We start from the raw sequence: 26,639 nt of genomic DNA, 5'->3' as shown, positions 1-26,639 counted from the left end.
ACGAAGGATGTTGTGAGACGCGCCCTGAGTCAAGTGTTTTTGTGGCTGTGGAGATTAGCAGATTAAGTGGCATCATTTGGTTAGCCACTTGATGCGCCGCAGTTCCTGGGGCTCCCCGGAAAGCGAAGCCTCCTCCCTCGAAAAAGCTGTTCTAGCACAGTCGCTTTACCAGGAGAGGCTTTAAACCCTTTTAAAATGGGGTTTCCCTTCCTCCTAATCAAGTTCCTTCAGGTCATGTGGATTCGAAATGGAGAAGATTAAGTTTAACCCTTTGGTAGAAGAGGGAGAAAGATAAAGCTGACTCACTATGGCTACCTTTGTGACAGGACCCTGGAAAGCTGCTGTCTGCTCACAGCTCTTCCCAAACTGAGCATCTGCTTTCACTTAATACTTCTTTTTTTTTTTTTTTTTCCCCTTTTCCTTTCTTCTTCTTCCTTATTTTTTCTTGCCTTGCTCTGCCTTCAGAGATGGTGGGAGATGCTTCAGTGCTCCTTTTCTCCAGATTTCTCTCCCTTGGTGTCTCCCTGAGTGTCCTGAATGTCCTGCTGCTCTGAACACTGAGGCTGCACAGAGTTGTTTTTTTTGTTGTTGTTGTTGTTTTTTTAAATCTAGTTTCGTCTTGGGGTATTTAAACAAGTCTAAATTTAGAAAAGAGCTGTGGAAAAAAAAAAAAAAAGGAAAAGGAAAAGTAACCAGCCAAAGGCATTAATTAATATGACACCTACATGGCTGCTTCTATAAACAACAGGGAGAGCGTGCAGCCTGCTGATGAACAATCTCCAGGCAGATATTTACAGAGCAGCCGGGTGGAATGGAGGTCTAAAGGGCCGCGTTTGGCCAGACATCTGATGGTGCTCTGTAGGCCTGATGTTCATCCATTATTCGCTACTCCATGAAATGCAGAAAGTCAGGTACAATACCTGCCTGTACACCCCTGGCGTTACACCAGGGGTGAATCTGTCCTGCTCTGCAAAGGGCTCAGTGAGGTATCAGTGCACCTGCTCTGTGGAGGGACGTCAGGGTCCTCTTGTGACCACTGTGACTCGTCAGCCTGGTCTCCAACAGCAGAGGAACCCTTCCCTGCACCACATCAGAGGGTATTCAGCATCCCCCCTGCAGCCAGATGGTACTAAAAGCAGCTAGTTTAACCCAGAACACACCCGGGAGTGAGGGGGTTGCCATTTTCCCATCAAGAGCGGTGAGAAAGGGGCAGTCAGCAAGACGGCTCAGCCAGCACCACCCAGAGCTGCACAGCTTCCAGCTCTCCAGCTCCCAAACCGCCCAGGTAGGCCGCCAGCTGGGCAGACACCAGAGCCCCACATCCACCACCCCACTGCGCTGACCTCCCCAGGGCTCAGCTGGCCCTGGCATGGTCTGGCCAAGAGGCAGGGCAGCACACGGAGGGGACGGGGATGGGGGCAGAGATGCTTCTCCAGACCCCAGCCTGGGGGCCTGCCTCAAGTCTGCAGCCCTTTTCGCCCACTGAATCCACACCTCCACAAACTCGGCTCGCGAGTGCTAACCCTCCACAGCTCTGAAACCTGATCAGAAGAGATTTGCACGGCCAGCCAGTAAAACCACAAAAAAAAGTGCTTTTCCTCCACTGGCTCTGGTGAGGGCCCCCCTCCTCCTGGCTGCTGATGGGACAGGCAGATCAGATTCTCTGCTACTGGCAAAACACCGCACGGCTGCTTTCCAAACCACTCCAAGGAACAGTTAAACCCACTCAGGCAGGCCAGAGACATCGTCCTCATATCTCACAAACAGGATACAGGCTTCAGCACAGCTGAGGGAGCAGTTTCACAAGCACAATGTTTGAGCAGGGTAGAAAGGAGCTTTTGTACACAAATACTTAGCTAAGGGGTCCTGCCATGAGACAGAGAGAGGCACGAGGTTATGATCTCAGATAAATGCATCTGCTGTGAACAAGATCACATAGTTTATTCCCATCAGTCCTTGTTTTAAGTTTTAGAAAATGAAAACAAACAATTATTATTAAGCAATGATGCTGCTTTATGTTCAGGATAACGATGGAGTAAAGACTTGCTTTGAGGCATGAGGTGGTGGCAAGCACGCAGCAAGATCCCAGTGTCTCCAGAATGAAAATCAACTCAGCACACACATCCTACACCCTCTTCCCTGTCCTAATATCTAGAAAAGGTCCCTGATGCTTGCTCCCTGTGGGCCCCAAGGGACTGCTGCAGAGTGCCCAGAGGATGGGGGCTCATCCCTGCCTCACCACATGGGCCACCTGGGAGGTGCACAGGGGAAAGAAGTGTCTGGTGACTAGCTCCTGTCAGACAAAGCTGGCAACACAAGCACCAGCACATGGGCTTCATGCCCAAGGAGGCTGAGACAGTGCCCCAGCTGCTCTTCATCTCCACGAAGCTGCATACTCTACCCTTGTCTGTGTTCAGGGCTGCTGCCGTGTCCCCTGTTGCAGCTGACTTTCCAGCAGAGACACTTGGTGATACAAAATGTGCCCTGGCAACCTGTACTGCATGGATAGAGGTTGCCTCAAGAGGTAGTGCCATGCCTGGCAGTTTTTCTGGTCAGCTTTTTCTGGCGCTCCGTGTAGTTTCCCTTTCTTCATTTTACCCCGTTCTCCGTATATTTATCCTGCAGTAAGACTGCACTTCAATCTGCTCTGGCATTCCCAGTTTAGTGTCATCACGTGAATGCATTAAACAAATGAGGGTTCCTGGTGTCTTTAATAAACTGTCCTCATGCACCGCTTACACCACAGTTTTGACTATTTGTTCTTTCGCTGGTCCTGACATTTGCCAGCACCTTCTCATAACAAGATAATCCAAACTGGGCTCAGTCAAATCAGAAATGAACAGAGCTGGTAAATCTTCCCTGTGCCTGTGAATACAGCACAAAATCACACTGGCACTTTTTATTGCCCTGTGGTTTTGCAAATTTAGCTCTAATTTTCTCTACTGTCTCACCCCATATCTCTTGCAACCTTCCTCAGATCCCCACACCTCGTTACACATTTGTTCTCATTCTTTTTCACAGGATTCATTTTCTTCCTTCCCAGGGTGACCCTGCCGTCGCTTATCTCCTTCCTATGCTCCAGCTGTGCTCATGTTGCAGTGCCTGAGCTCTGCAGAAGCATCTCGACAGACACTAATCCCATTAAGGGCTCTCGGTCACCTGGTGTCTTCTAGCTTTCCGTGCTATTTTCATTTCACCTTCAAATCCCATTCCCTTGCAACTTTAGATCATTAAGGAGTTAAGTGAGATACATCCATTAACTGATATCCATTAAACGAGATCAATCCAAATAAAAGAATTTGGGTCTCCCACTTCAGCGTGTTGCTGCATCTCCTTGGTTTTCCAAACACAGAGCAGGGCTCTTGCCAGAACCCATCTGGATTAAACTGGGTCCCAGCTGCAAATAGCACAAAATGACTGGAAAGGTTAGCAAAAAGATGCTGCAAAAATCACTCAGAATAACTATTTGTTTAGCTCCTTGCAAAGTGGAGAGAAAATGCCATCTGAAATGTGGATTCTCCTGCCTTCAGATCTCTCTCTTTTCTTTTTTTTTTTTTTTTTTCCAGCATGTGAATTTTTATCATGTCCTCCCTGAAGTATCCAGACAAATATCCTGTTAGGCCTGGACTCTACCCCTCATTTTTAATCTTGGTAAATGAGAAATGAGACCTTGGGGGGTCGGTCTTCATAGCCCCTCCTAGAAAAAACTTCTTTTCTTTTCAAGATGTAGAGAGAGGAGAAAGAGAAGGAGGAGGAAGAGGAGGAGGAGAAGGCAAAGAAGCCTGGTCCTGTGGCCCCCAGTGCCAGCAGCATGATCGCAGTCCAGGGAAGAGCAACCAGCTCCTTCCATTCTCACAGGCCTTCACACCCCTTGTCTGCAATGACTATTTATGGGAGGAAGATGTTTCTCCATCTTCAGGGTCCTCGTGGGTAGTCCGTGTCTGTGCTGGCCCCTGTTCACTGCAGGGCCCCCACAGCGCATTTTGGACATTTGAGAAATGCGTTGGTAAGATCCAGACCTGTCTGTCTATTACCTTCGTCTGCTAACAATGCCATTTGCTGTACAGCCACATGGTACCCTGAAGGCACTGTCTATAGAGTGTGAGTTTATGTGTGTAGAAATTGATTTTTTGTAGATTTTAAGGTCTAAAAGAGTCATTTCAGCCTTCCCATGTAACCCTTTGCACAGCACAGATTTAAGACCATCATCTGGAAATTTCAGCCCTTCGGGCCCACAATATGTGCTTGAACAAGATTGTAACTTAAAAGACACTCAGTCTGGAGTAGATTGCAATAAATGCAGAAAACATACTATCCTAGGGTGAGTCAGCCTTGTAATTATTTAATTGCTCACCCTGGGCTTTCAAGCCTCTACATCATACAATTTAACCTCGATTCCATGTATCACCATTTTATTCCCTTCTCTGTATTTTCTCTGCTACTTCTATTGTTCCATTTAATGTGTGGCACCAAAGCTGCACTCAGTAGCACATCTATAATAGGGGTCTTGGTTTTACTTCAGTAGTTTGACAGGCAGCTAACCCATTCAAGTTCTTACCAGAAACTTGACAATCTATTATGGCTTTGCATTTTATATAAAACAAACCATTTTTAAAGGTGCAAAAGGTGATTGGAAGATATTCTAACAAACGGGTGAAAACATAGCCACCGGCTGTTCAACAGATCGTTCTCATCATTTATAATCTTTCCACTGCTGTATCTATAGTTATTTATAATTCATACTCCCCGTGATGATAATGAGCTTTTGAAGCCTGCCCCTCATCTGAGCGTGCACTTTGCTGCTCTCTGTTGTTCATCAAGTTCAGCCGTCGGCCTCCTTTAATTCATTGGTCCCCAGACACAGATCAGGGGATAGCAATCTCAATTGAGTGTTGCCCAAATGGAGAGGTTCGGCTATTAATAAATAATCGCTCACATTAGGAGGTGATTAATGGGCAGAGTCCTTCCTTGCTGCCCAATTCCTCTCCCCTCTGCTGGCCTGAATGAGGCCTCCAGACACCATGAGATGACGAACCAGTCTTGGGTGTGTGTTGGACACTGCCAAGGTGCCCGACCAGGGCACTCAGCACCCCGTTGCATGGGAAGGAGAGATCAAAGGTCGGGGGGGGGGCGTTCAGGAGTGTGGATGCAACCCCTTTAAACCAGGCCACCCTGACCTCCGGCTGGAGAAGCCGAGACTCGTCTTCAGGAATCAGAGTAATCCCGGGTGATTTTATCCCACTCCACTTCCCTAAATCTGCGGCTGCTGCTGCTCGGCCAGAGGATTAAGGGGCTGGCGGGGGATTACATAGATGCTGCGGCTCCGGGCACAGAGCTGCCTCCTGGTGCGGCCATTCCTCGGGGTGCCGGGCCTGCAGCATGGCGGGGGCCGCGCGGGGACCCCCCTGGGGTGGCAGGAAGAGCAGGGACCCCCCGCATCCTGCTGGCTGGTCCCCTCGCTGATGGTTGCCGCATGGAGGATGGGGCGCAGGGCCGTCCTGACGCTGCTGCTCTGCCTCTTCTGCCTCCTGCCCTCCGCCCGGCCCCAGACCAAGATACCGCTGGAGACGTGAGTGCTTCCCTCGCATTTCGGCGTGGGGTGGGAGGGGGCTGGCATTTCCCCGAGGCATTGTGAAAGGTGGCAGTGATGACCCCTGGAGAGGACACGGGCACAGGAGCCATGGATTTGGTTCCCAGCTCCAGTGCTGACACCGAAGCCTCATTTTCCCTACTCGCCAAGCAGGCCAGTGACACCCATCTGCTTTAGATGAGCACTTGGACATCTTTTAATGCTCCACTTGCTGCATTGGGCGGTGGAAGGCAAAGTCAGGGCACAGGCACATTCACAAGCCCCCAGCCCAGGTAATTCGGCCATGGAGACAAACACAGGCAGCCTCAGAACCTGAGCTGAGGGCTGCTCCCGCGGGTGCTGGCGTGCAGCCTGTGGGGACACAGCACTGGCCAGGGTACGGCCTGGGGAGCCATAGGTGTGGCGTGTTAGGACGATGAGCCTTCTCTTCAACCCTTGAGCCAGATTGTGCAGAGCAAGGTCTGCAGCTCTTTTTACTGTTATATATCACTGGTACTGATCCCTGTGCTAGCCTGCTGCGCTGGGGGCTGAAAAAAGCAAGGGTTCACTGGTGCACACACGCGGCCTGCGTGATACACACTCGTATTTATTTGTGTGTTCTAATTCGTGTCAGTGGATGCTAAAGGGGGAGGCTGAATAGAGGACAGGGACTACGGCACCTTGTCTTGCCACTCTGCTCCACCTCAGTGCCCGCCACCAGGCTAGCAGGGCCCAGCAAGCTGAGCTTGTGGAAACCTCGCCTTGTTAAGCTGATTTAGGCAAGTTAAATCCTGTAAGGATTAAAAACGCCAGCAAGGTGGTTGGTAAAAGTGCTTGGGGGGCATCTTCTCTAGGGCTGGGATGGGTTGGTCTGCACAGGGAAGGGGGATAGCACAGGGAGGAGACAATGCTGCCATCGAGTTTCAGAAAGAGCTATGTCCTCTAGACCAACCCAAGTCCTCCGGAGCCAAAGTCAACACTTTGAGAAAGCATTTTATGTTCAAAAAGTACCAGTAAGACCCTTGCAGGTGTGCTCACCAGCATGGCCCATGTGATTACCAAGCGCTGCACCAAGGGTCTCTCAGGTCACTTTGCCACCACCTTCATTTTGGCTGCCCTTACCAAACCCTGCCTCAGCAAAATTCTTCTCATTTGGGTTTCGCAGAAGGGATGCCCAGGTTGTGCAGAGCGGTGCCCAACTCACCCCACACCTCCACCTCTCTGTGCACCCAGGGACGACGGCCTTCAAACTGCAGCAGTGTCCCTGTGCTCTTCAACGGGGCCTGGAGACAGGACCTTGAGATCCATATATTCCTCTCTCTCTTTGCTTCATAGAATAAAATCCAGCCTCTATTGTAGAATAAAATTAAAATACTACCTCAGCTGTAGAATAAAATTCAATCTCTAATAATTTCAGACTGTGGAAAAAAAAAAAAAAAAAAAGACTTTCTGTGCCCAGAGTAAATGCTGCATGGAAATACCTTCTGGCCTTGAAATCTGTGGCATTAAGAAGACAGCCTGTCCTTTCTGCTGTTTTTGCCACTGAATACAAGTGCAGGGATTACAGGCAGGCAATCTCTGACCAAATCCTTTTCTGATGTGTTTGGTTATAATGTGATAGCCCTTTGCTACTGAGAAAACAGTTGCGTCACTTTGCACAATCTGGAACTTACTCATGTAAAAGAATAAAGAATAAACAATGGAAAAAGAGCTTTTCTCCCCTGGTACTGAAACCAGACCAAGAGCTGAATTAATCCCTGGTGTTTCAAATCCACTCATGAATTTGACTGCAACACAAAAGTTGCCCTTTTCAAATGAAATTTCAGAAGTGCACGTTGGCCAGAGGAGCAAAGGGAGTAAATCAGCAGAAAACAGACCTGCTTCATAGATTGCACAAGGACATTCTGAAGACATAAAACTAAAAGCTTTTAAGCACCATCTGAGTCTAATCGCTGTAAAGTGACACAAAGCTAACTCAGCCTCTTCTGCTCCTAAGTCACGCCTGGCTTTGTGGCACCGCACTCGGTCCATCAACAACTTCATTCATGTCTTTGCAAAGATCTCTTGGCTTTAACTCCAGGGGTGCAAAATTCTGCTGGGCCAATCGCCAGAAATGCTTCTGGTGTGCAAGTTCGCCATACAAATCACCTCCTCTTGTCTTCCAGACACCGCTTTTTTTATAAGCTGGCCATGGCATGGGCTTGCTTGCAGTCGTGAGGATGGTTTGGACTGGATGCTCAGCCTGTGCCTGCTGGGCACATCAGGAAATGCTGGTGGGAGAGGTGAATATCAGTGTGGTTCGGCCTCTTGAGGCTGCCCCAACCACCTCTATCCATTTGCTCCTGAGCTCATGGAGTCAGCGGAATTGTAGACTGACCTTTTCTCTCACTTATTTATGTTAAAAAAAAAAAAAAGTCACAAACAGGAGACACTGTTGAGTTGAATGCTCGGGCTAGCACTTAATGCTTCGGAGACTGGCTTAGACATTGTGCCAATCCTGAACTCTTCCTTTTTTTTCTTTCCCTTGAATTCTGCTGTTACCGCATGTTTCAACATTCACGTGTTTAGGCTTCTTTTGACATAGCCTCAAAGGCTAAAACGCAACCCCCCTTTCCTGTTTTTATGAAAGCTGAGAATCCCATGTAATTGCATGGCACCAGGACTTGACGACTTTACAGCCAAGCAGTTCCCTGAGCAGTGGGGCTTGGTTTTCCATGAAGCTGTGCCTTGTGCTTGGCTTCTCCACTGATTACTAATTGCTAAGCTCATATTGCAAAACTTTTGCCTCAATAACTGCGTCGTTCTGCTGCAGCTGCCCAACTACACCCACTAGTCAGAACCTAATATCTCTGAGTCTTCCACCCTGTGGAGTAGAAAAATTACTAGGGGTAGTAGGAAGAGGGTCACATGCATGGCCACAGATGCAGTACAAAACAAAAAAGGGCATGACCACATACCCCTGATTTTTTATTTTTAATTTTGAAAACAGGTAAAAATAAATCTCCCTGATAAACTTACTATCCCAAACTTCATGTTTAGGTTCTCTCTTTCTGCAGTAGAAGGTGAAGAGATCTGGAGAATATTAGTTAATATCAGCACAAAATATCTCATATATAAAAGCTGTAAAACCAGCTGCTGGTGGGGCATCAAGTTAATGTTGGCTCATACATCCTCAGGCAATAAGACAGTTACTACAACAGTCAGGAGAGCATCCCATGGGGTGTCTTTTTGTGTTATCCTCTTCTTTTTTTCTGGGTATGGTAGAATAAGTCTGATAAGCAGCAATAAATCCTGGTCTCCTACCAAATGCTTGTACTCCTTTTGCTCTAAGAATGAAATGAAGAGATAAAAGCTCTGGCTGTCAAAGTAAGATACATCCCACAATGTCCAAACGATGGAGTTGTACTTATTGGCTTTAGCTGGTGCTCGTTCACACTCAGCAGCTGGAAATGAGCACCTTGTTGCCAATTAAGGAATAGTTACAAAGGGCACCTACTTGCATTGTGGTCCCTTTGTAGACAGTGAAGAGAAGGGCTATTAAGAGAAGCCTTACAGAGGCTCTAAATCTCAACCCATGGCTGCCCATCAACCTGCATTTGCAATTGAGGACCCTAAGCAGACAGACTTCCCTAGGCTAAGGCTAGCTGTTGTGGTTATTCCACCACTGCTGTGCTGGCTTTGCTCTGGAGCTCATCTTTATATCTGTGTATTATTCTGCCATAAAAATGGTGTGCTGTGCTGGGCCATCAGGCCCTGGGGTTAAAGCCTGCTGGGAGCCAGGAGGCATCCACTTAGAGCCTTAGGTAAGACTCTGCAGCCCATAAATATGTGGTGTTTTCTGGTAAGTGGAGAAGGCCATTTATTCCATTAAATAAATCTCTCTGAAGTGAATCCTTGCTGAAGGAACTGCATGTAGGTGGAACTGCCTAATGTGAATCATGTAACAGATTTCTGATGAAGTGCTCTGTCAATTATGAGAGCCATCTATTTCCATTTGGATGGCTGAGTGTTCAGGCTGCTCTTCAGCATCCTTATGTTCTCCATGTGGTATTGCTATCATCAGTTATTTACAGGATGGCACAAATGTGAGTAGTGTTTTACAATGAGGAGGTGCATAATCTCCTCTGGCATTATGAAGCTGTAGTATCTCCTCTGAGAGCAGTGAATTCATCTGGCTCGTTAGCCTCTGCCCCACACAGCTCTAGCAACTGAATCCAGGGCTGAGTCCTGACAACTTCCTTCAGCACTGATGCTTATTTCTGTTCAGCTGGCTTGACGTTTGGTGTCTGCCCCTTCGTTCTAGGTTCCGTCTGTAATCAGAGAAGACAAGTGTCTCCAGAGAGCTATTTATTTTGCTTTACTTACAACAGAGGAGACCAGATGATATCTAAGACTAAATGTGCAACTTTAACACCTCTAAAGTTAAGTGAGACAGATTCCACTCTGAGTCAACAGGCAGTGGCCAAGACCAGCAGATCTCCCTGCTGCTACTTGCTGGCCAGTGTCTTAAGGCTGAATATTCAAGACCACCATCTCTTGCTTCTATTACTGCTTGTCTCACAAGCAGGTTGGAGAAAAAGTGTTATCATTCTCACTGTAGAGACTCAGAGAAATATGGGAAGCTTCATACTTAGGAAGATGGAATTGTCACTGTCTGAAGAAGTAAGCAGTCCTCTTGCCTTTGAATTATTAATACTGATTTTCCCTTTTTTCCTCTTTTTAGGGTGAAGTCTTGGGCGGATGCCTTTGGTGAGGAGCTGTACTCCATTGTGACCAAGTATTCAGGATCTCTCCTGCTGCAGAAGGTAGGCAACAGCTGTGAGGATTCCTCAGGCCTTGCTGCTTCTCCCCATGTAGCCTTCCAACCTAATTCCCTCCATAGAAAATCTGGGGTGGAAGAAGACAAGCACGCAGTTCTCTAGCTAACTTTTAAAACCACATGGGTTCATATCCATGATAAGAGATGTCCCATAGCTATGCTGAACTGCAGAGAGGGTGATCTACTTCATGCCTTTCCTGACTTCACTAGCTATGGACAAATGCCACCCAAATTGTCCAATTGTTTAAATAAAAAAATAAATAAAAATATATATATAAAAACACACCACCTTTTTAACAGTACTTGTCAAGTTTTCCCTGTGATCACTTCACTCCCTCTCATACTGGCCTTTCAGTCCTCCCTTCCTAACTGCACATCAGTCCCTCTCTGCCTGCTCATCACTCATCTGCTCATCATCAACCCACTGTCCCCTCCTCTAGCTCTCCAGCTGATACTCTTGTTTATTTCTGCTTCCTCTTCTGTCTCCCTCCAGTGACTCATCAAGGCACTTTCCTCTCTTTGAATTGTCTTTAAAACTACCCTTTGGACAGGGTCTCTGAGGCACGTGTCCTGAAAAACACACTGCTGCGCTAAACTCCCAGCACTGAGGGTTGCGACTCCAGGGACTTTAATTAAATTTTCCTGTTTGCACCCATAGAGAATCTGCCCTGTAGCCTTTGATTCCTTAAGTCAGAGGTGAATGGCTGCTCCTCTTTTCATCTTTGTGATCTCTGCCCAAAGCTGCGGCAGGCTGTATTAATCAACAAAGACACCCAAATTAGGGTTATCTGATAGTCAGATATCTGTGCCTGGTGCTGGATCAGTATTTGCTGTCCAGCAAAGTCTGCAGATTCCAGATTTTTTTCTGGAAGGTGTCAGGGGTGCTACCTTATAGTGTGAAGAAACACTGCCATCACTGTCTTCTCCTTGCTGCTTCAATACAGCTAGCCTGCACTATTTCTGTGGGTACTGTTCTTAACAGATTAAGAGTTTGCATTCTTTAAGGTCCAAAAGTCAGTGGGGATGTGGAGAACAGGTTATAGCTTGAAAATGCTGGCATCATTGAAAATTAATTGTGGAGGCCAAGGATGGCAGCCATGGCACAGAGAGGTGGACGTTGAGATAGAGAACTGTGCTGCACTGGCCCTCTGGAGATGTTGCACTGGGTCTTTTTACCTCCCTCTGACCGCACTGCATGCTTTGTTTCTTGGGATCTTGATCTTTTTTGGAGGTAGGAGTTGCAGGAGACCTGTAGAGGTTGGTACAGAACCACTAGGAGTGACAGTCATGGCAACCAGATCTTGGAGAAAAAAATATAATAATAATAATCATAACTATCAGCTTTTGGTGTAATTCACTGAAAGAGAAGAAAACTGATGAAAAAAGTCTGAATCTAGCCAAATCCAATCTAGCATTCCTCCTGAGGGGAGTTGAGGCAGAGCTATTTTTCACTGGTGACCTGACAGATCTTTTGGCCTTATAAAATGACATGTGCCTGCCCTAGTCCAGGTTCCTTCTCGTAGATTTGAAGGTGTCTGAATTGCAAGAGCATATCTTGGGGCCTGGATGCAGCACAGACAAATAGTGGTGTCCAGAGTCTGTGCAAAGCACAGAGCGGGACAGTGTCACCCATGACTCAGAGGGAAAATGTCCTCCAGTGAGTCACTGTCACCACTTCCAGCAGGGGGGACAGATGAGCTTGATCCAGGCTAGCTCTGTCTACACTCCAGCAGAGTCATCTCCCAAATGCACATCCTGCCCTACGCTGGCCGAAGCAGTTCAGAGAGGTCAAGTTTACCTTTCACCCTTCAAGTCCCCCTCCTTAAGCTTTCATTTCCCCCTGTTTTCATGGGATAATGGAGAAGAGGGGAGGAACACTAAACACCCATGTCTTCAATCCTTCTATCAGCCTCAGCAAGCACTGAGTTGGACACCTCACAAATCAGCTTCTCAAACCAGGGACTGTCCTGAAGGGCTCCCTCTGAGCCCCTGATACAATTCTGCAGACTGACCTCTTACTAACAGGCAACTTTTTCCATGCCTCATGCTTCTCGCAGATGAACCTTTGCAGACCCCAAATGTCTTTATGGAGATCACTGCCCTGGTGCACAGACTACAGACAAGTCCAGCCAGGGGAGCCAAATGCACCCTGGAAATTCAAATGGTTTTTCTCCCCAAATGCCTTTCTCATTTTTGGGCCATTGCCTCTTGCTCACATTAAATATTTCTTTGTGTGTTAGTATGTGCAGGCCAGCACAGGGGTGGGGAATGCAGTGCAGAGTGCCAGACAGCTCTTTCCTTGGGGCTTGTTTAAATCAATGGGTATTTTCTCTTTGAGAAAACACAAACAAACAGTACCTTTCAAATTTTACTTCATGTTTCCCTCGTGCCTGATAGGTATGAAGTAACTAGTTTATTGTTCTGAGAGTCGTAATTCCTCAGTTACCTGAATGTTTTGCATGTAAACCTTCTCTTAATTTAGCATAAATTTCCTGCTGTGGTTTACACAGTTTGTTTCAATTCCTATGGGGGTTTTGTGTTATTTTTTTTTTTCCTTCAGAAGAAACTAAATGTCACATTGCAAACCCAAACACTCAGTTTCCTGCCAGGTTTTATTGCTCACAGAGTCCTGGTGAGCCAGCAGCTGCCTTTGAATCTACAAGGGTGGGTTCTCACACTGGGCCAGGGAGTTTTGAGAAAGCCCCCCGGAGGCTCTCAGTCCCAAGCAGACAAGATATCATCAAATTAAACCTCACAGAGGTAGCAAAAGCCTAAGAGTTGCTTTGACTTGATGGCTGAAGCGTTTGTTGCATTCTCTTAACCACTGTGCAGCAGGGATCAAGACAAGCTTGTACACCTGTCTGGCATATCAGCCTGCCTTGCTGATCATGGATGTGTGCCAAAATGTTGGATGGGTTCTAGGACAGCAGAGGGCAACACAGCTGGAGTGAAGCAGAGCCTGAACCTGTGGCTTGTTAGGTCTGCTCACCTCTGTCCTGCTGCTGCTGTTGGCTGCCAGTCACCAAAGACCTGGGGCCACCAACTGCAGCCACACAAGGAGGTCCCCATGGTGGTTCTCCTCTTCTCCCCAGGGCTTGGCTTGCCTCTGAGTGAAACAAACACCACTTGGCCTCGGCGGGCCCCAAAGTTAATTTTTCCCCTGCTATGTTAATGATGTATTATAAATGTTTCTGAGAATTAACTCCTGCTTCCTTCTGAGGCTGAAGTGCCAATTGCTTTCCCTGGTGGATAGGGCTGAGAAAGGACAGTAGGGCTTTGCTCCAGCTGTGTAATTACTAGAAAGCACTACAAATAACTACATGGCAAAGAACAGACAAATAAGTACAGTCAAGACATTTTTCTGGGTAAAGATGAAAGGAATGTCTTTCACACTCTTAATATAGTTTCACTAGCAGTGAGTAATGCAACACTACATACTTCAATGGGCTTAATTTCATGGAGGTGGGAACGAGAAAATATATTTGGTGACATCTCAGATCACAGATAAAACTTCGGATTCTGAATTCTGGATCTTCCGCTTTTAAATTGCCACCCCCACGGAAGGAGAAGCGTAATGAATTGTCCTCCTTCTTTTAAGGGAGTAAAGCGCTAGATGTATGTGAGAAGATCTGTTATTTCAGTTGCATGTTTGGTCCCTTCTTAACATCAGATCTCTTCAGCTGGTTCTCCCTAGCCTGTGGCTGATTCCCATACCATAAAATACAGTGATCTGATAACCAGAGCCCTAAACTTGGGCTGTGCTTGGTTGTCTACAAGCGCCAGTGTTGATGTTCACCATCTTTCTGCCATGGCATCTGGTGACAGTGCTGAAATAACAGGTATCCTGTTGCCTACCTCTAGGAACTCTTGCAATAAATACCCATTAATAGCAGAAGACTTTAGTGGCAGTAATACAGATACAAAATAGCTTGCTGGATCATCCGTAGGAAAAAAGCTCAAAGGGGATCTGAGCCCAAACCTGGTTTATCCCTCACAATAGCCAACTGAAATTTTGCAGGGAAAATTTCTTTTGCCACATTTTCCCAGCACTAGCTAGTTCCCAGGGCTGAGATGTGTATGATATTAGCAGGCTGTTCATGCTTGCTTGTGATTGCTTTTTCCTTGTTAACCTCTACTTGTCAATGTGTCAAAAGCACATTAAAAATAATTGAGGGGCAAGAGCTTTTCTTCTTTTAATTCAAGACATGACCCAAGGTAAATGATGGCAGGTCACTTTGTAAAGCGTGTAGTGGTGCAGCTTCCCCTTCACCAGCTCACCCAGGAGAGATTACTCTCCTCCCCCCGAGGAGGGCCCGATTAAAGCGTGGCATGGCAGGGATCACCTCCCTCCCAATGAAACCGTGACACGGAGCTAAGTGGGACAGGCACCAGCTGGGATGTGTGCTGCAGTCTCGTCATCAGCCAGGGCCCTCGCTCAGGGGGCTGTTGCACATCCATCTTTCAGCAGCGTGGTTGGGCTAACCTTTGTGCTCATCCTGACCTCTTCCTCCTCATCCCCTGCTGTCCCAGCTGCAGCAGAGGGGATGTGAGGCCTGGCATTTTTAATCCAGTAAAACCCTCACTGTTAATCACACCAGGCAGAGCTAGCAGCTCTGCCATGCATGCTGCAGGCTGGATGCTGCTGCTATTTCTGTCTGACCTCCTCAGCCTGCCCCATCCTCAAGGCGTTCTTCACTTTGCTTCTCAGCTGCCTTCCCTGGTGGTCAATGAGATGCTTGAACAAAAGGAGCTCTGCATGCTCATCCTCAAGACATGCAAAGTCCTTCCCCCCACACTTCTAAATTGAAAAGTGCTGCTAAAGCCCCAGGCATCCCCTCACCCTTTTTACCTCCTCATTTTGTACCAGCACAAGAAGCGCAGCCCTGGCTGAGATTGCTGCTAATGCAACATGGAGATGGAGGGGATGTGTACATACTGCAGAGAAGTGATGATGAGGGATCAGGGAAATCCAGTCATTTGCCTCTACCTTTCCACTGAACAGTTTCATTGCCGGGGAGACAAGGCTCTGTCTTTTTCTTTTTTTTTTTTTTTTTTAGTGTTATTCAAATAGTGTCCATTGCAGGTTTTTTGCCCCCTTCTTTCTGCTTATCCCTGTTAGCCTTAGGACTTTTTTGAAAAGAAGAAATAAAGATCATTGTATGCAGGCTTCGGGAAGTAAATTACAATTATCCAGTTTAGGAGTACTCTCAGGTTTTTTATGCCTACATTGTACAAAACATGGCCAGAAGAAACTGTTCGGTTCTGAAATTATCAGATCCAGGTCGTCCTCCGTATGGTGTCTTTCCCAGTGGAGACAGCATGAAGTAGCCATGCTCATAATTCCTAGGTACGCCACTTTTTCAAAAGCCACGAGCTCATAATTGGATCAGTTGCTTTTAATTAGAATGCTTCACGTTCTGGTCAATGATCTGCGTGCTCCCAAATTACAGCGTATAAAGGAGGAAATGCAAGGATGGGAGAAGGTGGTAAATCAGGCTGGACCCTTCAAGGCACCTTTCTTTACCCATGACAATACCCAGCTTACAATAACAGTCTCACCCTCTCCTTATGGGCCTCCTGCTCAGCAGGATTTTCTGCTTTCCCTTGGGTAGAAGTACAAAGACGTGGAGCCGACTCTGAAGATCAAAGAGGTGGACGGCTTGGAGCTGGTGAAGAAGTTCTCGGAGCAGATGGAAAGCATGCTCCGCAGGAAGGTCGAAGCTGTTGAGGTACGACCACGGGGGCTGCGGGAAGGAAGTCCCCTCGTGGTGGCCCCACAGCAGTCACCCCCTCCTGCCTGCACCAGGAGTGTGTGGGCGCAGAGGTAGCACGAGGACTTCCTCGCCCAAGCAAGCGCCTGCTGGTGCAGCTGGCTCCTTCTGAGCTTTAAGTAGACACTGGTGGGAGGGCGTGGGCGTTCAGACAAGGGAATGCTGGCTTCTCCGTCAGTCCAGAGTAAGAAATAAGATAAAAACAAAGTCTAGGAATGAATATGAGGGAACAAACGCTCTTAGGAGAAAAGATGTTTAATTCTGTAGCTGTTTAAAGAGCGGGGGAAAACAAGCCTATTGCAAGTGGGAATAAAGTTCATCCTTGCCCTATGGCCATTGAAGACTGGTAGCTTGTTTCGGCTGTGTGTGTGGCTCAGGGGAAATTCCTGCAGCCCCTGAACACGATCTGCAAGGAAGGTGCTTGGATTTCCAGCTGCATACAGGGGGAAACACGGAGAAGGTGGCAAGTGGACTTAGGATGTTGCTGTGTTGGAGGCCAGAGCAGGTAATCATTACGGCCCCTCTTACTTCTTGCATCTTAGGATCTATCATATTCCCTTGTATTTACCCACTGTAAAAAGCCTATTTCTGTAGTCACAGAGCCTTGACTGTTTAAGGCATCTAATGTGGAAAAGCCATCCAGAAACACATCATTTAACTCTCAAAGTGAAATGTGGGCATATTTAGAGTCAGGGCTTTGGCCCATAACATTAAATTCACAGCCAGGCCTTTCCAGTGTTTGGATTGCCTTACCCTTTGTGAAGGAACAAAAAGTAGCTTTGCTGAGACCGTCACTAATTGTGCATGTGCATGTTTAGCTGGATTCCTCCCCAGTCTGTGCGAAGTGAGAATTGGTGCCCTGAAGTATCGTACTGGAGAATACTAGTGCTTGTATTGGCACCCATAGATGGTAAAAGCTTATAATGGCCCTAGCATCGCTGAGCCCTCTATGAAATCAAGTCATGGTGTTTCAGTAACAAAAGCAGGCTGAGACTCCCACAAGGCGTTTTCCTTTGACAAGATACTGACATCAGGCTGGGTCTGGGATGCCTTTCCCATGGCTTTTTGGAAAGGCTCATGGAAAATGAGATATGTCTATTGTTTGTCTAATTGGACATGTTTCTGTTTGTGTGTACATGTCCTGTGATGCCTGAGATTGCTTGGGACCTATTAGGGACTCCAGGGTAAGCAGGTGTTAATACACTCAGCCATAAATAGTTGTGAATATACCTTCCAAGTTGTAAAACTGTGGCACAGGATGACAGGTCAGCAGGAAAGGAAGTAGAAAAGAGGGTTTTTAGCCCCATGACTGTGTTGTAGTGAAGGGAGGTGGTCACGTCTTCTCACTATGTGAATTCCTGGTAGTGGTGAAAAAGTTTCTGGGGACTTCCCACAGCAACCCTCCTCTTTCTTTATCTGTTTGCATTAGCGATTGGTGGAAGCAGCAGAGGATGCAGATCTGAACCATGAGTACAACTCCTCACTGGAGGTAAGTTTATCCCTGTAAGTGACAAAATATGGCTCATATCCTCAGAGGGACCAGTCAAAAGACTGGCCTAGAAGCACCCTCTCACCTCTGATACTTGGCATAGCATGCTTAACCTCTGTCTAGGAGCCAGGGTAGGGGTTTCTTTGTCTTCAGGACATTCTGCTTGTCTAGAAACCGGTGCAACTCCCGTGGCAGATCCCAAGCCTAGCAACACCTAGGAGGTTAGTCCCTTTGGCTCAGGAATGGGAAGGATTTGGGAAGACACTGGGTTGCACGATGTTATTGGCGTTACCTTTATTGCACACCAGCATTGTTATTACATGACACATTAGTGCAAATTAGCTGGTGTCTCCTGAGTTACTTCCCTGGAGAATGAGCTAAAAATCAAGGGTGTATGAGCAATGAGGAGGGTGCTGTTGCAAAGGCCATAATGTTACAAATACCCATAGCAAACCGTGAATCCCAGTGAGAAGAATTTCTCACCAGTTCCAATCATCTTTTCTCTACCCTGCAGACATGCGTGCATCAGGACTTCCTATTGGATGACAGTTCGGTGCTGTCCATGCAATTAAGATAATTGGCTTTCTCTTAATAACTGTTTGTAACTAAGCTAAGGGATTATTGCTTGTGAAGGAAATTGGAGTGAAAACTCTGATTAATGAAGTCCATTATCCATACTACAAACGCTCAGTGTGTAGCAGAAGTACAAGCTACCCCTCCAAGTACAGCTGTCAATGTTGGAAAAGGCAGGGAATGAAAATCCTTCTTGAAACCAAGCTACCTATCAGTTTTGCCTCTTTTACCTCTTTGTTTAAGAATCACATTATAGTTATACTATAGTATGACTATATAGTATAGTCATATAGTCACTTGGGTCAGCTGTGTTCACAGTAAGGGTTTTGTGTGAGTCAAGGCACATGGCCCTATTCACACACCATTCACTCCCCTGAGTACTGTTACTGCTTGAATATCCTTAAATATACTTTCTCTCAGGTAAACTGAATAAAACACTTTAAAACTCAGCTGTTATCCGTACAGTGGTAGGTAAATCCTACCATCCATCCATAGGTGGTAAATCCCCCACTGGGATTTCACAGGGGAGAACAGTGTTGTCTTTGAGCACTTTCTGCTCTGTCCTTTGCTCTGGATGTCCTCCTGCTGCTTGGAGTGACAGTGAGGGGATACCCCTGGCTGGACGTGCGTCAGGATTTAACTCCAGTAAATGACAACAGTAGAGACAGGGCAACTAGAATCAGCATAGGCATGCCCTGTAGCAAACCTAGGAGACAGATACAACGAGAATCATAGAATATCCTGAGTTGGAAGGGACCCATAAGGATCATCAAGTCCAACTCCACCTCTCCAGCTAGAAATTCAAATAGTGCTGAGGGACCATGGGAATCTGTCACTGTGTCCCTTTGCTCTTAGGTGGCTCTTCGGATGCTGGCTATGACCATGCCTGCAAGTAACATGGGTACCTGACTATAAGAAATTGGGCAGAAACCATCATTTGGGCAGCTTTACACTTTTCCTTTGGTAATGGCTATCATTTGTTGCTCATCTTGATCCTATTCAAAGCCCAAATTCTCCAGATGTCCCATTTTTATTGTTTAAAGTGTTCTTTTGTTTTTTGTGTTGTTGGTGTGTTTTGGTTTTTGTTTTTTTCCAGGTAATACTGATAATAATGTATGTTATTCTCTCTCATTGCCTTTCCCTTTCCCATTGTTTTCATCAACAGTTTGATTACTACAACTCCCTCCTGATTAATGAGAAGGATGAAAATGACAATTACGTGGAGCTTGGAGATGAATTCATTCTGGAGCCAAATGAGCATTTCAATAACCTGCTGGTGAACACAACATATAGTGATATCCAGCTCCCCACCAATGTCTACAACAAAGGTAATAGACCACTGGCCTTTACTTTCACACTGCTAATATGTTGCTGTGGAAACTACCAGGGAGTAATAACACCAAAATGAAGGATGGGAAGGAAAAAAGACAACTGAGTGAAGGTGGGGGGTGGCGGGGGGGAACATGCAGATCTGGAAAGGTATTGTTTCAAGGCATGATCATGTCTGTGTTGCAGTCTATCACTGTGACAGGGCTTAGGTATAACTTGCTCTTGGGAGACCTCTAATGATGGACAGTCCTCTGTTTTAGGCAGGCAACATAGTCTGTTAGGGTCCATCCACTCAAACAAAGGAGCTGTGAAATGAACTGTGATGTGAATTTATTGGAAATTGCTATTCTGTATGAAGGGTCGGATCTATCAAGGTCTTTAGGTGTTAATGATAAAACTGATCTCAGTTGAGAAATAAACATTTGTGTTCTGAGGCCCTAACACCTCATGGGAACACTCTAAGCTCCAAGTGATTGTATTCACAAGGGGATGCAACTCACAACTGCTGCTGGGACACGACTGTTCTGGGATATCTTCTTATCTCAACAAGTCTTTGGCACTCTGGCAGCTGCAGGAGCCTGGGAGGCACTCACTTGTACACAGTCTGTCCTCTCCCCCTTGTACATTCACACTACTCCAGCCACATACCAGAAACTGACCTCTCTTTCAGCTGGTGGGCGCACTGTATAAGCTGCAGGTTGAGGCATCAGTTACAACTGCTCTAAGTTTACTGCTCTTTACTGCCAAAAAAAAAACACACTATTATTTGTTTCATAGATGGAGCTCATTTATAAGCCTCAGGACCAGACGGGGCAGGCGCTGTTGACTGATCTCACAACTGGTACATTATTTAGAGGGACAATAGAGGGAGCATTATTTCTTGCCAGATTTTAGATTAATTTTATCTGGTCTGAGAGCCCCAGACACTAAAACCCTGTGCGCAACAGAGCTGGCTGTGGCTGAACGAGGTAGGCTGCTGCCTGCAGTGACACACAGAAAGGTGGCCAAATGGCTGCTGTCAGAGACAGCAGGGACGCAGTGCCCTGCTATCTGATTTCTTGTCTGTATGGCTAGACACAAACAGTCCAGCTGCTCTTGCTATGGCTGGAGGGCAAACAGGAGAGGGAGGAAGCAGCAGAGGCTGCGTATGTGCCGGGGCTCCTCCTGGGAGCAGGTCTGGCAGTGCAGGGCCATGGGAGCAGCAAGCTTTGCTCTCAGCAGCTCTTTTGGCTCCATTCCTGTGTGAGTTACTTTGGCCTCGTCGCTGGGGAGCCACAGTTCAGTTATGCACTTCCTTTGACCAAAACTGCATTTACTGAAGTGACTAAGCAGGAAGTGGTGGGTCAAAGTCCCATCCCGTTTGACATTAATACAGTTAATCCTGTGATGACCACTTTCCTATAATTCCCTTCTCTATTGCTGCTGCTGTTTTTGGCCCCCTGAGGCAATGAGTCAAAACAGACGCTGCATGTACACTGCCTCCTACAAGCTCATGCAAGTCTGCAGCTGTGTATTGGTTTGGAAGAGACCAGGGGCAAGGGAGGACAGCTCAAGCTTAGTGAAGGAGAGGGCAGACAGAGAAGAAACATGAGGAAAAAGAGGAGAAACAGAAACAGCATGTGAAGCCTAGGGCTCCTCTGTCTTTGGTAATTGCATCATGGGCACTAGCACACATTTAAGCACCATACAAAGGCCGTTCCACTTAGTGGTGCGTCAGGCAGCTGCCTTCCAGCAGCTCAGACCTCCCTGCATAGTGCACCAGCTGTACTCGGTGCTTGCTGGTCATCCTGAGTCTCTCAGAGCCTTCTTCCACCTGGATGTGAGAGTATTGGGCATATTGATGTGTGACCAAACTGGGACCACCTGTAGCTACCAGGCATGATCTGCCCTCCAAGGTCTACTTGAACCATGCATTCAGTTCCCTCCACAGCTTCTTCTGGAAAGCTGCTGCTGAGGGGACAGGAGTCATTGTGAAGGGAGGCACTATGATGAAGGGATGCACCTTTGTGCAGGACAGGAGGAAACACCACCACAGAAGGCTGTACTCCTACCTGGGCTTTCTTTGTTCCTGTTCCCCCCACCATCTTGGAGGGGTTTGGGGGGTGTCTTCCCCTCTTTTGCATTCTTTTTTGCCCATTTTCTCTCCTTTTCCCCCAAAGACCCTGACATCCTGAATGGCGTTTATATGTCAGAAGCCTTGAATCCTATTTTCGTGGACAACTTTGAAAGGGATCCCACGCTGACCTGGCAGTACTTCGGCAGCTCCACGGGCTTCTTCAGGCTCTACCCGGGTAAGAGAGCAGCCATCAGCCTCGCTCCTTCAGCACAAAGCAGGACGGGCTGAGCCGTGCCAAAGCCCAGCTTGGGAAGCCTGGGGATCTTCCACAGCTGCCGTGTGGCCTGGTGGCCCCTCTGTCAGATGGCTGAGGTCCTTAGCTCTGTGACCTGCCACGTGCTGTGGAAGGGAACATGGGGACGACTGAGCAGGGAACGTGAGGCACGTCCCTCTCTCTGCATTGGCCTCCTTATGCTCTCAGATGTCCTTAGGGAGAGAAAAAATTGGGGGAACTACAGAACGTTTATAGTAAGTTCAACTGCTCCCCAAACTCTACCAGATTATACTGAGACACCAGCCAGCACTGAGGTATATTCTTTAACAGAAATTGAATAAAGCTTGCTGAGAACTGTCAACAGCCATGCAGCTCTGTTTGTGCTTTGAATACATCAGCAGGGAGCCGATGCCTGTTTGTGCCTGTGCTGATTGCTCCCTTTGCTGCTCCCCTCAGGAATAAAGTGGCTACCAGATGAGAATGGGGTCATCTCCTTCGACTGCAGGAATCGCGGCTGGTAAGCATACTGGAGGGACATGGCCAAAGCACCTGTCTGTCTTCCCCTCTCCCTCTTTTCCAAGGTGACACTTGGTGAGCTGCTAGCCAGCAGTCACTGCCCCAGGCTGCTCCTGTGACAGGAAAGGGGTACATAAGCAAAGGCAATACCCAGTTAGCGAACCTGCCTTGCCACCGGCCAGTGCCAGCTTTCCATAAGGCATCTGATGTGCCACATGGAAAACACCACCTGTGCATCCTCCCCCTGTCCTATCCATCCAAATTCTGCAGCCAGAGGGATGAGGTTGTTCAAACAGAAATTCAGGGCTTTTGTTCAGTCTGTTCTGCACAGCTAAATGATGCGTTAACAATCGTCACTCTTGGCTGATCCTTGAAGCACGTCTGCAGCTGTCCCAGCTCTTGTCCATGTGGGAAAAGAGAGGCTGGGGCCAGCAGGAGAGGCAGGTGGGTGGGAAGGACCCCATCAAGTGCCCAGCTGGACCCTGTGGGACAGCTGTGCTCACAGCATGTGTTATGCTGGGGCTTGCATCATGTTACAGCAGTACACCCAGAGATCCTCCTCTTCATACACTCCCTGTGCTTCCTCACATTCCTCTTTTATAAAGGTACATCCAAGCAGCCACCTCTCCCAAGGACATCGTCATCATTGTGGACGTCAGTGGGAGCATGAAGGGCCTCCGGATGACCATTGCCAAACACACCATCATCACCATTTTAGATACTCTGGGGGAAAACGATTTTGTGAACATCATTGCAGTAAGTATGTCCTATTCCCAGTGCAGAGCTGTCTTCCTTGTGCGTCTTATTGATCCCTCAGTCCACTTAGCAAGCTGCAGGCATTACGGTGGCATGACAATGCATAATACCCATGTTGGATGGCGGATTAAAACCAATTACCCCTTGGAAGTCAGCTTTGTGTGGTCAGCAAGGTGACTGTCAAGTCATCTCACCCCCCTGTGGAAGGTGTCAGCTGCATCTTTTGGCTTGCTTAGGCATGTGACTGCAGCAGATAACGAAGTGCTATAGAGAGACACAAGAGATAACACGGACCTGAGCCAATAAATTCACCTAGCAGAGAATACCAGAACACTGTGCTTGGATCCAGTAGGAGTGCAATCCTCAGGATAATATTTCCAGGTTAGAAAATCACTGCCATATGACTTTTTGTGCCCCAGCATCCTATAAGGCTGCAATCCAGTTCAGTCAGTCTGCAAAGGTCTTGGGTCAGGGTCTTGGTGTTACTCTCTCCCTTTTCACAACCCTGCCAGGATGAGGATGGGTTGGTTGCCCATACAGAGCTAGTACCACTGACCACAGAAAGCAAAACTTTCCTGTGTGTATGCTGGCCTCCTTAAAACGAATTCTTGCACCACCTCTATCTCAGGCCCTTCCATATAAGTTTGCAAGGGCACAATCACCAAGATACAAAGCTTATTTTTATTTCGTGACTTCCCATTGTACGAGATGGTCAGAAATTCTAGCGGTGACAGCTCTGGCTTCATATGTCTGGATGAATGGAGGAGTGAACTGGGTTGGCAGAGAAAGGAAGGGAAGTCATTAAGGAGTTGTAAATATGGTCTGTTTAAAAAAAAAAAAATCACAGAAAGATCAGGCAAGCAATATACACTCTGTTGTTACACCAAGAGCCTTCTGGCTTAGACATGTTATAGCCTGACCTAAGCTCCTATTGATCAGCTGAGCCTCGGTAACCATCAGTACCCTCTTAGCCCATGGCAAAACATGTTCATCTGAACCTTAGAGGAAAAGGTTTACAATGACATCTCTTACTTCGGGTACGTATGAGGCTGGAAGCATAGACACCACTGATTATCACAGGTCAGTGGATGTGGGGTAACTTTATATGTTATTATTCAGCTGTGTGCCAGAGGCATCCGATATCAGGCTACAAAACCATTTACAAGGTTCAGCTGATGACCAGGGATTCAAAGTCTCCAGAAGTCAAAAAATAAATAAATAAAAAATGTGCAAGCAGTATAAGAAGCAAGGCTAGGGGCACAAGCTTGTACAGTGTGGAGTGTGGAGATTTCTGGAGTGTCTGAATGGAAAAAAATAATTTTGTATGTGTGGATATGCCCAAATAGAAGTCAGTAAATGCTATAATTAACACAATACTTAAACAAATATGGGATTTATCAAAAATATAATTTAATAAAATATAACTACAAACAATTCTAAAGGGAAACATTTATAAAAATCAATAACGCTTGATACTGTTCTTAACGTCCACCTAGGACATGAACCCACTTTGTGAATTTTCTCCTATTACAACACCTTTCTTTTCACTTTGTATTTGCAGTACAATGATTACGTTCATTTTATTGAACCCTGTTTTAAGGGTATCCTGGTGCAAGCAGACAGAGATAACAGAGAGGTGAGTAACAGGCTCCTGCTGATGTATATCCAGTCTGCTCCCTTAATGTGATAAACATGTGGGTTTAAGATGCTGCAACATGAAACTCTAGGGACAAGAAACAGCTGTCTCCTAGAGGTATGTGGGTCTGCATTTCAGAAACAAGCACCACCAGTTCAGTCGTGTGCTGGCTCCTTGGTTCATCTCTGGTTACACAAAGCTGTCATGACATAAGGGTTAGCTGGTGGCTATGTGCTGCATCATCACTGCTCGAGCACGAGTGGACTGGGCTCAGCACGCAGAGGGCAAAGGCTCTCCACCTTTGAAACCCTGCATCCTCAGCCTTCTCCCAATGAATGTCTTCTTAGCCCAGCCTGACCCTTCTCCAGGGTGTGTTTCCAGCAAACAGCCTCTGATTAGGGGGCTTTGCTGCTCTGGCCCAGCAGGGCTCAGCAGCTGCAGCCCAGAGGTGGTCAGCCTGCATCTGACTGCTCCACCACCCACTGGGCCAAACAGTATTTTTAGCTCTTCCTACTCTTTGTTTTTTTCTTCATTGTCATCTTTGTATTAATACCACAGAGGTAACACATCCCTCTGTATCTTCAAAACCCAGCTTTTTCTCCAAATTTTTCCCAGCCTAGCTCTGGGTCATGGAGCATGACTTCAGAGGATGACATCTCCTGCAGTGTTTCCCAGAGGATCCACAAACCTTTTGGACACTGTCTGTCTTGTGGAGTGTGCTCTCTCGGTGTTTTATTTGCAACCAGATCAAAGCCACTTATAATTTGAGTGCTTGTTTTCCTCTTTCCCCATCCTGTTGCTCTCACGTGCGCAAGAATATGCTTTGTTGTTTTTTGTTTGTTTGTCTGTTTTCCTGAAGGGGTGGAAAAGGGAAAGTCTGTTTTCTAATAGTTTTGTCCCTTGCGTGATATTTCATGGACCACTAATGGCTCACTGCCCACAGGCTGAGAAATGCAGTCCTGTGGCTGCGTGCAACACGATGGCGCTGCCAAGAGAGCAGCCACTTGACCTTTCCCCATCTCCATCCATCGCAGTGCAGCAGATCAGTGCAGGATGGGCAGCCCATGTGTCGGGCTCTCCAGGTCACTCTTTTTTCCCCGCTCCAAGGACAATCCCTGCCTGCAGCTCACTGCTGCCTTTCTGTCTTCTCGCTACAGCACTTCAAGCAGCTGGTGGACGAATTGCAGGCAAAAGGAGTGGGGACGGTGAACAAGGCCCTGACGGAGTCATTCAAAATCCTGAGGGAGGTAAGAGGCTCGGTGCCAACACCCACATCGGGCACATGTGTCCCTGCCCACCCCTGCTTTCCCCCTTCTGGCTTAGCACAGCCACAGGAGGGACATCAGTGGTATTCATGGGTCTCAAACCTGTGGCAAGCAGTGTGCAAGAGTGACCAGGCGTCAAGGAGGTATTGGCTTGTGCACGATGCCCTGGAGCTGCTGAACCTGCCCAGGATGGCAGTGCTTCTGGGTGTGGGGACCCCATCAATGGGTGCCACTGTGGTGGTCCCATCTGGCCCCAAGCGATCAGCCTCTCCTCACCATCATTGCTGTATTGTGCCAGCTTGTCGTGGGCCAGGAGGATTTTGGCTGTGATAAGATTTGAAAATAATTAATTGCTGTATGTGAACAATTTCGACTGCTGCCTGGAGGTAGATATGTGACTTAACTCTGTTTCTGAAAGAATGTTAACAAAAAAGGTCTGAGAGTCGCTGGATGCCCTCACCTCCTCGATCACCCATCTGTAGTGGTGTAGGCGTAAAAATGTCCATGTCTTGGATGCTGGCAAAAATATGTGTGCAGTATGATGTTAGTGGCCATAATGATTGGGATGATGTTAGAGTTGCTGTAA

General features: G+C 47.2%; 1 protein-coding gene across 1 annotated transcript in view; it reads left to right on the top strand.

Annotated features, from left to right (window-relative positions):
* Positions 1–5,480: 5,480 nt before the first annotated feature.
* CACNA2D4 (calcium voltage-gated channel auxiliary subunit alpha2delta 4) overlaps positions 5,481–26,639 on the top strand; it is a 120,014-nt gene continuing 98,855 nt past the window's right edge. Inside the window, exons 1-10 of the mRNA XM_035550703.1 lie at positions 5,481–5,569; positions 10,293–10,374; positions 16,001–16,117; positions 17,589–17,648; positions 19,387–19,549; positions 21,710–21,841; positions 22,337–22,397; positions 23,002–23,152; positions 24,714–24,788; positions 25,946–26,035. Coding sequence (XP_035406596.1) covers positions 5,481–5,569; positions 10,293–10,374; positions 16,001–16,117; positions 17,589–17,648; positions 19,387–19,549; positions 21,710–21,841; positions 22,337–22,397; positions 23,002–23,152; positions 24,714–24,788; positions 25,946–26,035 — 1,020 coding nt within the window. The remainder of the gene's footprint in view (positions 5,570–10,292; positions 10,375–16,000; positions 16,118–17,588; positions 17,649–19,386; positions 19,550–21,709; positions 21,842–22,336; positions 22,398–23,001; positions 23,153–24,713; positions 24,789–25,945; positions 26,036–26,639) is intronic.

Source organism: Cygnus atratus, chromosome 1, assembly GCF_013377495.2.
Source record: "Cygnus atratus isolate AKBS03 ecotype Queensland, Australia chromosome 1, CAtr_DNAZoo_HiC_assembly, whole genome shotgun sequence".
Lineage (NCBI taxonomy): Eukaryota > Metazoa > Chordata > Aves > Anseriformes > Anatidae > Cygnus > Cygnus atratus.
This window is presented reverse-complemented; position numbering and strand designations above follow the sequence as displayed.